We start from the raw sequence: 11,497 nt of genomic DNA, 5'->3' as shown, positions 1-11,497 counted from the left end.
AATTTTACATTACTTAAGTTTTCTTATCTCCAATCTATATGTCACTTATTTTAAGATTTCCTCAAGTACAATGGCTTCCAACCTCCACAACAAAATTATCAGCCAAAAAACTCCAATAATTTATTAATACACATTTTAAATATTACCCATATAATTAATATATTCCGTGAATTATCTAATCATAAAAAGGAAAGTCAGAACTATAATTTCTCATTCTGAGAAATATACTATTGTTGAAGGAAGGTTTAGATTTTTTTAGGATCAACACATTACTGACACATACTTTACTCTCAGATAAAATTCACTGGTTGATCCCATAGGAAAAAAATGTACAAAAATTTAGTTAATTATTCACAGATATATTTATAATATTTTATATTCCAAATGTCTCACATCCTAATCAATGGGTAGACATCAGTGGCTAGATAAACACTTGTCCATATTTGAGAGCTGGAAGCAGAAAAATCACAATTTGTACCAAAGTTTTTTATAGTCCCATGATATTCTAGTTCTAAATTACATGCAACAATTTAGCTGCTTTTTCCCTGAGTAAATCATGTTTTATTTTTAAAGATGTTTAAAAAATGTTAAAAGCAATATCAGACATACTAATAGGAATCAAATAAAATGAAATTTATTTTTATAAAGACTATTTTATTTCATAAAAATACAAAAATATAAATATACATTTATAAAAATATGAATGAATTAACACAAAGACATTCTTCAACTAAATAAATATGGCAGTAATAGTCATTCCTATTTCTTTAGGGATATGTTTTTTTATATTAATTTACAAAGCAGTTGCACAATGTTTCATTTAATAGTAAAGGTGACTGCAAGTCAGTTAAGAAAACATTATTTATAAAGTTCTTATATCTAAGAAAAGGCACAAAAAGCCTTTTATGTATATTTTATTGATTATTGATGTGATATACTTTTCTTCAGAGATTGTTAGGCATAGAGGGTGAACTGGTTATTATTACTTTTTAAAATCTATGTCATTCGTATTCATTCACAGAAACTTACTGATTAAGCAAACTCTTACTAAGACAACACCTACGTATTGTTTGTAATTTTAACTTTTTAAACATTTCCTCCAAGGAAGAGAATGCAGGCCACTCCACCTAGTAGCAAAGAGAGTACTTCCACCGACATCCATGAAGTCATGCCATAATCAATCTCGGTCACTGTCGTCACCCCCATACATATCAGCAAGTTTTTTAAAACGAGGCCCCCAGTCGCTGAGGTAATCATAATCTTGGTTGCAATCTGCTGTAAGAGATTCCAGAGAACTGAGGGAATCCGCTATGGAATCATTCCCTTCATAGGCGTAAGTTGCCAGTGAATCATAAGGAGGTGCACTTGGATCTGAGTCATTTTCTTTTAGTCTTCGATGGATAAAATCTTGTACGTCAATATTTTCCCACAGAGGTACAGTCCTCCTTATCTGAAAAATTGTTTCAGGCATTACATCCCTTCTAAGTTTACTATCTTCTCTTGCTTCTGGATTCCTTAAAGTGCCGATGTCAAAAGCTTGGGTATCTTCTTCCCCACCGCCTTCATCGTTATAGGTCACGATGTTGTCCCGGACATCGTCTTTAGAAATTATCAGAGGTTCCTTTTTTCTTTGCCTCTTCAATGCAGCAAAAAGCACAACTAAAACTATTAACAAAAAAACAACAACAAAAAACAAATATAACAAAGAGAGAGAAAATTGTGAGTTTCCATAATTCAGGCTTAAATAGAGCATGCTCCTATGTTTGTGACCTTGATGTGGTGAAAGAGGTGTTAAGTTCATTTGGATATAAAGACTAACTACCCTGTACAAATACAGCATGATTTAGGCCAAAAACTGGATGTACTATATTGATAAAACAAAACAAAACAAAAAAAGCAGATAATACAGTGCATTTTACTTGCTTTTGAGACTCAGTCTTCTATAGGGCTCAAGCATTGAAAAACTTTAATTATGGCTAATGCATTTAGCCAAATGAGTATATAATATCTGACTTTTCCTCAATGCACATTTGTCTCAAAATATTAAAATTTTAAAACTACAATCATTATTATTACAGGAGAAATTGAGCATTAATTTTATGTTTTCTTAATGACTCAAGGGGATATATGCAAAACATTCAAATGTATGCATATATATACATAAATGCTTTATATGCATATATGTGTCATGTGTATGTATATACATGTAAATATGACACAGGTAAGTATGTGTCATGTGTATTGTATATACATATGTATACACACATTATAGATATGTAAATGGCACCCCACTCCCATTACTCTTGCCTGCAAAATCCCATGGACAGAGGAGCCTGGAAGGCTGCAGTCCATGGGGTCGCTGACGGTCGGACATGACTGAGCGACTTCATTTTCTCTTTTCACTTTCATGCATTGGAGAAGGAAATGGTAACCCACTCCAGTGTTCTTGCCTGGAGAATCCCACGGACAGAGGAGCCTGGTGGATGACCGTCTATGGGGTCGCACAGAGTCGGACACGACTGAAGTGACTTAGCATAGCATACACACACATATATCATGGTTTCATCCATTCCCGTTATTGACCTGGTTTTGAAAGCCTGCTTAAAATCTGAAATATAATTCTATATGCTACAATATTAAATTCAAACTTAAACTCATCCTTACCTTCTATTCATCTTACAGAAATTATCTTGTTTCTAAGGACTTTCTTGACTTATACAGTTGTATTCAAGCTTCGAGGCTGATATGTAAATTGTGGCCCCTCTGCATACACTATGAACCCTCTCCACATATGATACGCCTTCTTATTTCTTTTATACTAGTGAAATTTAAACTATTCTGCATATATTTGACAACAAACATTTGCAAGATAAATACATTTATAAACTAAAAATTACATTTAAAAATGTAAGAAAGACTATTTGATTTCCAACAAAGTATGTTTTCCATTGAAAATGGATCAAGTCCATAATTTTATATATAAGAAAAGTTAAAATTATATAAAGAAAAATTTCCCAAAGCATACTTATACATTGTTGGGGAGAAATAAAAGAAAATTTTCTCTTACTTTAGGAAAGTAAAAAGTGTTTTTTGGTATTACTGATGTTTCACTGAAAAATAAGAAAAGTGTTGGCTCAAATTCTTTCATTTTTTCAATCTTTGTTTTGAGATTATAGAAACTGATTTTCATTGAGACTGCACTTCACCATGGCCCTGATACCCCTGTAATTCACCCTTAAGGCCTGTCCAATGCTATTGTTCTATTGACCAATGCACTTTCCTCAGCTTCTACTAATTGGTAGAAAGAATATAAAAAAATCATTAGAAATATCTTTACTAACCTGCACCAAGCAGGCTTTTGGTGTTGAGCCATATTCAGAATCATGCTGGATACATAAAAAACTATCCATTAAAAACGAGACATATCTTTACTCTCTCCTATTAAAGGATGAGCATGTTAATTAAATCCAATATAGGTCTGAAATCCACCAATCTATTGAGCTATGAATTAGAAAAAGAAGGTTCTTTCCAAGTTTAATATTGAATGAATTAATTTACATGTGTGTACTCAGTCACTCCGTCGTAGCCAACTCTTTTCAACCCTATAGACTGAAGCCTACCAAGGTCCTCTGTCTGGGATTCTCCAGGCAAGAATATGGGAGTGGGTTGCCCTGCCCTCCTCCAGGGGATCTTCCTGACCTGGGGATTGAACCCATATCTCTTACATCTCCTGGATTGGCAGATGAGTTCTCTACCACTAGCACAACCTGGGGAGCCCAAACTAATTTATAAATTCTCTATATGTGTAGCACAACAACTGTATCGTCAAATTGCTTTAAGGGTTTCTTAGGTAATGTTTATGCATTTTTACAAATGGCCTTTAGAATCTGCTCTGAGTATTTTCTCCTTTGCCAGGTCAAAATTACCTGCTTCTTTTCCCAACTGAGGTTATTAATCTGGGGTATGTGAATGCAATTCAGAGAAGCTAGGATAAGGAATAGAAAAAAAAAATGCATCATTATTTTTACTAATTTGTAAACTGAATGTAGCACTTCCCGTCATAAATATCAGCATAAATTGTAGTGATGGTAAGTACAGTGACTATCAAACTAGTAGAAATCATAGATTCTTTATGTTAGGACATATCACAAATGATCATTAGACTTGCACTAAAACAAAGCATATATAGGCACATTTTGCTTTACGTTTTTTGTTTAATTTTAATTTTTAATTAATTTGTTAATTTAATTAACAATACAAAATTGTTAATTTTGTATTACATGTTTTATTTAATAAGTTTAAATTATTATTCTAAAATGGTCCATAAGTTTCATTTTCACTACCAAAGGTGTTCAAGGAACCAAAGGGGTTAAGAAATCCTGCCCTAGGTTTTAACCCCTGCTTTGTGTCATGGGTATAAACGAAGAACTACATTTCTTCAAACTGTGAAAGGATAGGCCTAAACTATCATGGCCCTTGTTATATCACCACCTTGCAGAGCCGACTCTCCTAACTATAGAAATATAGCAACTATGCGCAGCCATTAGTATAAAGGCTTGAAATAATGGTAAGAGTGCTTAAGAAACTTTATAATAAAACCTTATGAACTAGAACACATTCTGACTAAAAATAATAGAAAATAATTCCATGTTTAGATAATAATTGCAAGGTAAAATGTAAGAAATGTGTGCCCTCCATATTGCCCAGGTCAGAAAGATGGCAAACTTTTCTGAATAAAAGAGCCTTCTAGAATTTCTGCATAGAGATTTAGTTGAATAGTGTTATGATATCTAAACTTACTTTGGCAGATGAATATTATTCTCTCATATGCATGTCTTTTTGTGTGTATGTATTATATTAATATTGAAATTAAAAAAAAAACCTCAAAATATACATATTTCCATCTTGTTCTAAACTAGAGAAGTAGAACTATTTTAGCAAATAAAACAGCATGATATCAGTAGCACTTAGCTGAAAGGGTAAGCCAAAATTTAATCTCCATAGGGATACAAAAATATTTTACAGAGGAGTTGAAATTTCTAACAGCACGTGGACATGCAGACTGCTGCTGTCGATGGTAGTAGTGTGTATGTTCAAAATCACTCTGATAAATTGCTTTTCTAAATAGTTGGACCATCATAACTGGGACAAATGTTTTCCCCTTATTTGAATCAGTTCCCCGCTGACGTCCTGCAAGAATATCTGGCCAAAGGGATTTCATCCAGATAGGTTGAAGGGATTTGCAGTGAAAAGGAGCCAACACATATGAGCATTGGAACATAAATTTGGCTAGCACTCCAGCCCTAAGGATTCATTTTGGATGAGTATTTGATGGAAACAAGTTTGGGGGGAATGTTTTACAGTGGAACAACCATTTAATTGAATTAAATTGTTGTCCTGTTAGGGCCTACTCAGATAAAGCATTTGCAATTGGAAGCATGACTTTATTTAGAAAATATTGCTGAACTTGGTATGGCCACAATGTCATAGTAATATTTTAAAAAATGAACTTAAAAATTTTCTTTGGTGGATTGAAAGTACATATAACAAATTTTATGAAAAAATGTCTATATTATTGTGACAACTTAAATGTGCTGGTTAATTCCATATGTGAAATACGTGGTAATATTAAGAATATTATTTGTAAAATAGTCTTTTGTTTTGAGGACAATGGTTAGAAAGGTGAATTTTAACAGAATAACCTGGGTTTGAATGATAGTTAGAACACTTTCTGAATGAGTGACTTTGTGTAAGTTATCTAACCTTCTGTACAAGAATGAAAGTATCTTATAGAGTTGACATAAAAATTTAATCAATTATTAAATGAAATACCCTTTGAAATGTGACCATATTAGTTCACACTAAACTCTATACATATATAAAATGTACTCTAAAATATCTGTATATATCACGTTATTATATCCTTGTTTTTTGGTCTCTTGTAAGCTAGACCTATCCTTCATCAAAAAGTCATTTTTTTTAATTGGAAGAACTATTTTAATAACAAGCTTAGATTTTCCCTCTTTAGCTATAAAGAAGAGTGTTTTTCAGTCCACGATCACTGGATAAGGAAGAAGAAAATTCCTTGAATGAATGAGTATATCTCAGGGGCACATCACTCTGGGGCACACTTACCAAGCAGTATGATGACACAGAGAAGGATAGCAATGAGAGCCCCAGTGCTCAGCCCAGCAGAGAGGACCAAGGCTTCGGCATTGCAGGACTGCATGTTTCCTTGATTATCACAAGCACACACACGAATGGTGAGTGTGCCAGTGCTGCTTTGAATTGGATAATCATTGTCAAAAATTAAAATTGGCAGCAAATATGTGCTCATTTTGTTGCGGCTGTACCCATCTTTTCGAGTCATGATTCCTGCTGTATTATCTGTTAAAAAAAAAAAAAAAAAGTCAGATCAGTCTTTTAAATTTTGCCTCTTAATGTTTCATAATATTTGTCTTTAACAATGCTCTGTACCTTTATTGTCTACAATGGTGAAGTTTGGATTGAGGGGGAATTCTGGCACTGGTTCAAAAAAGAATTTGTGGCCTCGGGGAGGATCATCTTTGTCCATGACACTGACAGTCTGAATCAACTAAAACCGAAGAAAAATCAATTAAATAGAGCACAAAAAGCAACTCTTGTTATTAGAAGACATTTAAAATCAACGTTTGGGCTTTAAATATATCACTGAAACTAAACCAAAAAAAATTCCATTTTGAGAAAAATTTCCAGCATTTTTTATAGCTCTGTCTAATGCAACTTATTTAATGAGGAATAAAAAATGTCAATCAAGTCTCAGTTTGCAGAGCACCTCTATGAATCATTGTCTGCTTCCTGGCCACTATTGTATCCAAAAAAAGAAATCCAAAATTAGATCAAGTTTATATCTTTTGCCTTTTGACTTGTTAATATATACTACCAGTCCATTTTATTATCAATTGGTTACCAACATCTTGCCTCCATTAGACAATGATTGTTTCAAAAGCCAAGAACATAACAGATAGATTTTTTTTAAGTGATTATTACAACCACTCCTAGAGATTAAGGAAACTATAAATATAGTTTTGGAAAAATGAGCAATATGCCATATAATACCAGAAAGCAGAAGATTTTAAAGCTTTGGGGTGCCATAATTACAATAAGATTGCATAATTTATTCAAAATGTTTGCTCTTCTTTTTAATGGTAGCTGAAAAATTTAGAAGAATATATGAATAAAGCTTTCTAAAGTTTTGTAATACACTGTTGAATTTGAGAAATTATAGCACCTCTCAGCTGTGCTCCCTGTAGGTCAGAGGTGTGCCACCATGGGAAGATGGAACAGCAAATGACAGGTTGGGCAGTGAAATGCTAAGTGAGCATTTTATCATGGATAAAATACAAAGCCACACATCGGGGTGCCTGTTTTCCAGTCCTGGGTCTGCCATCTGTGTGATTTGTAATCACAGTCATTTAATTACCATTACTTTCAAATCCTCTTCTACAAAAACAAATAGTTTCACCACTTCCAGGTATCACAGTCCAAAATTCTGTGATGAAGAATTAGCAGAGCTTTGCAGTAGTTTAATGCATCCTTCATTGTGGTTATTGTGTATTCTCTAAGTCCATACCAGGAGGCTCAGTGATAAAACACTATATTAGTGTAAAAAGTGAACATATTCAGCATTTTCCTAAAATTACTTTAGTGATGTCTCAAATATTGCTTTATAAGATGACCTTGTAACTCTTGTACAATCTTTTTTATCTCACTAATATTAAAGCTGAAAAAACAGACAAAATATAACAAATTTCAAACCAAAATGACCTGATTGAGCAACTGAAAGTGCCAAATATAATCAACAAGAAATTAGTATGATTTCCTTTATATTAACAAAGGTCAATTTTATTTTCTTACTTCATGTTTTATTTAATAATATATTTTCATCCCATTCATGATTATATATCACTACCAGTATAATTATGAATCCAGGTAGGAACTTTTTATATATGTGATATCTATTATGTACCTGGTATATAAATTAAAGCATATATTCTAATTTTCCTATTATATCATAGATTATATAAAATATTTAAAAATTCATATTTTTAAGATTATTGTGAGTTGTTTTGTATGGGAGATAAAGATAAATTGACAATAGTTTTCACGGAAAAAACAAAGCCCAAGTAAATTAATGCAATGTCATTTGCCTTGGTGAAGAGGAAAAGGTTTTTTTAAGTTTATAATAACTTACCTGTCCAGATTTTGCGTTTTCACAAACATATGTTTCATAGTACATGGCAAATTCTGGAGCATGGTCATTTATATCTAGAATTCTGATGAAGACAGGAATGTGGCTACTTTGTTTTGAGTTATCTGCAGTGAGAACATGTGTAAGATTTTAGTCTCATTTACAGAGTAGCAGTGGTATTGTTTGCCCCATTTGTAACTTAGCAACACATCATTTCTAGGGTATTCATTTTTTGATTGGATTGCTGATGTATATCTCAGCTTTCTTACAAGGGTCTGATGAAAAGCATGATAGAATGAGGAGAATATAATTGAGAGTGAATATTATTGGTAAGATACTCTTTTCTTAGACTGATTATTTTATGATTAGATCATGTTTTATTCTACAGTAAGATGTAAAAGAAAACCAAGTTTAAAATGAATGAATATTTGGTAATCCTTAAAATAACTTAAAAATCCAACACACTCTAAGTAATTTCTCTCAGTTCTAATAATAAAATCATCCCACTCAGGAAAAAGTTTATTTAATGCTATTATTTTAAGACTTTGGTGAAAAATAATGTGTTCAGATGGATGTATTTCCAACTTACTTATTTCTGTAGCTGTGACGGTTATATTATGCCAAGGAGTAGATTCCCTGTCTAGAGGCTTCAAAGTGAAAATAGAGCCATTTTCTGAGTGAATACTGAAAATCCGGTCCATGTCAGTATGCCGATCAACAGAGTACCTAGCAGGAAAGAGACTCATCATTCCAGGCACTGTTTTAAGATTACAGCTCATCTACCATTTCATAAAGTTAGAGGCAATTCACATAATGGTCTGATAAAGGAGACAAGTGAAATACTGATGATTTTCTTGAATTTTTATTTAGTGCAATTTTCATTTAGACAATTTGATACATTTGACTGATTTCATTAGTACTATTCTATGATTATGTGTACTTCAGAGTCATTATTGACATTTGTGAGTCCTTGTGGCAGCTTTTAAGTGAGTTTTTAATAGCCATTTGATTTATTTATCCTATCATAGACCTATTACAGTACTTGAGACATATTAAACAGCCATATTAAATTTGATAGAATCAATTCCATTGGATAAATTGAAATTAAGTTGCAAATAACACATGAAAATGTGTGTCCACAGAGTCCTTATAAGTGGATATGCAGAGGCTGTTGTAAAATACATGGGTCTTGAATGGATCTCTTCAAGGATTATTTCAGCTGAATCAAATGTCCTCCTCCACTCTCTCCCTTTAACTTACTTCAAATAAAAACTGAAATGACAAAGGACCACAGAATTACATGACTCTCTCTCATCAGGTATGTATGTAAGATGTCAGTCTAAACTTTGTATTATTTGGTGACTGGCAAAACAATGCCCACCCTCCTCTAATGGATGTCTATCTCCTAATCCCTGGAAGCTGTACATAATTTACTTTACATGGTAAAAGTAACTTTTCAGGTGTGATTAAGGTTAAAGACATTGAGATGGGAGATTAAACTTGATTATTTGTGTGTGTTAGTCACTCATTCTGACTCTTTGCAACCCCATGGATTGTAGCCTACCAAGCTTCTCTGTCCATGGAATTATTCAGGCAAGTATACTGAAGTTTATTGTCATTCCCTTCTCCAGAGGATCTTCCTGACCCAGGGATTGAACTCTGGTCTCCCTCATTGCAGGCAGATTCTTTGCTGTCTGAGCTACAAATTAATCCTATGAACCCTTAAAAGTTGAAGAAGAAGGCAGAAAAGTAAAATTCTAGCTTACATGAAAATCCTTTAGTTACATCAAGCCATGTTAGACTGTACTAGTTATCATTTTTGCATATTTTAAATTTCTGCTGTTGAATGTTTAATTGAACCATGTAAGAACCTAAATGCATCTCACATGTTAATGGAAATCTTTGTAGAACAGATTCTGATTCAGTAAATCTAGAGTGTGAACAGTTATTCTGCAATTCTAACAAGCTTAGGTGAATGCAGGTTGTAAGTCCATTGACAAGGTTTTGTATAACAAGGTTATAGACCATGGGATAAACTGGTTAGAATAAGGACAGCTAAAAGAAGAACAACAGCAAAGAACTAACAGACAAATCAGCATCAAGTGGCATCCTGATTTTTTTAGGTTTCTATTAAAGACACTTAGCAAAATGAACTCCTTTTTAATCTGGTGAATTTGGGAATTAACAACTCCCATTATGATTCTATAATATATCTATTATTGGGCACTTTGACAAAAATTAGTAATAGATATTTAGGTTTCTAACACTGTAAAACATTGGTAATTTTTGACATATTGGATGAAAATGGATTTATGTAAAGGCTATGTTTTTATGTTTGGATTATTATAATAAAATATACATAACAGTCGACTTTTATAAGAAATATGCTTAACTTAAGGGATCCATTAATAAATTCAGATTTCAAAAATAATTTTAACTATATAGTATGTGATGGTGTTTATGTCATTTATTTTATGCTAAGTTTTATAAATTTATTATTTCAAATCACAAATACATTTCAAAGTGAGTATTTGGGCATGGGGACATATACCTATTAATGTATATATATTGGATTTCATCTTAAGATAGAATAACTAAAAGCTTTGTATACTTGTTCTCAGATTTCTTTCTGTACTTCATTTCCCAGATATGAAACCAGGTCAGTCACCTCCTTGCTATCCTTTGGACATGTTGTGCAATGGACAGTAGAGCTATATGGAAATGGTAGTATCCCATTATTTTTGCAAATGGAGTAGGAAATGGCAACCTATGCAAATATTATTGCTTGAAAATTCCATGGACAGAGGAGCTTGGTGGGCTGCAGTATGTGTGTGTATCGCAGAGTTGAACATGACTGGACAGACTGAGCAACTGAACTGAACTGAACTGAAGCGACTGAGGACATTTTTCCAATAATTATGATTATAATTTTCTACATAGTTGTGTATGTATACATGTATGTGTGTGTATATATTATATATATTTATATTCCTTAGAGACAAAAGTTATGTTGGGTTATAACTAAGAATTCATTGTCAGCAAAGGATCTGAGATAGTTCTTTTTTTTAAAATAAACATCAGTGTATTAAAATCAAGACTAAAAGTCATACGAAATGTTTTCTTTTTAATTTTTATTGTTTGGTGGTGGCTGTGGTTTAGTTGCTAAGTCAGGTTGAACTCTTGTGACATCATGGTCTGTAGCCCACCAGGCTTTTCCATCCATGGGATTTCCCAGGGAAAAATACTGGAGTCAGTTGCCATTTCCTC

The 11,497-nt window shown here is 32.8% G+C and overlaps 1 protein-coding gene across 2 annotated transcripts in view; it reads right to left on the bottom strand.

Annotated features, from left to right (window-relative positions):
* Nucleotides 1–718: 718 nt before the first annotated feature.
* The window catches only part of CDH9 (cadherin 9), a 139,227-nt gene continuing 128,448 nt past the window's right edge, over nt 719–11,497 (bottom strand). The window contains 7 exon segments of one of the 2 annotated variants that reach the window (NM_001105253.1): nt 1,178–1,636; nt 5,670–5,702; nt 6,057–6,061; nt 6,136–6,387; nt 6,478–6,595; nt 8,234–8,355; nt 8,820–8,956. In NM_001105253.1, the coding sequence (NP_001098723.1) occupies nt 1,178–1,636; nt 5,670–5,702; nt 6,057–6,061; nt 6,136–6,387; nt 6,478–6,595; nt 8,234–8,355; nt 8,820–8,956 (1,126 nt within the window). 2 annotated transcript variants of the gene reach the window in all.

This window comes from Bos taurus, chromosome 20 (genome assembly GCF_002263795.3).
Source record: "Bos taurus isolate L1 Dominette 01449 registration number 42190680 breed Hereford chromosome 20, ARS-UCD2.0, whole genome shotgun sequence".
Classification (NCBI taxonomy): Eukaryota; Metazoa; Chordata; class Mammalia; order Artiodactyla; family Bovidae; genus Bos; species Bos taurus.
Note: the sequence above shows the minus strand (reverse complement) of the source record. Positions and strands in the feature narration are given on the sequence as shown.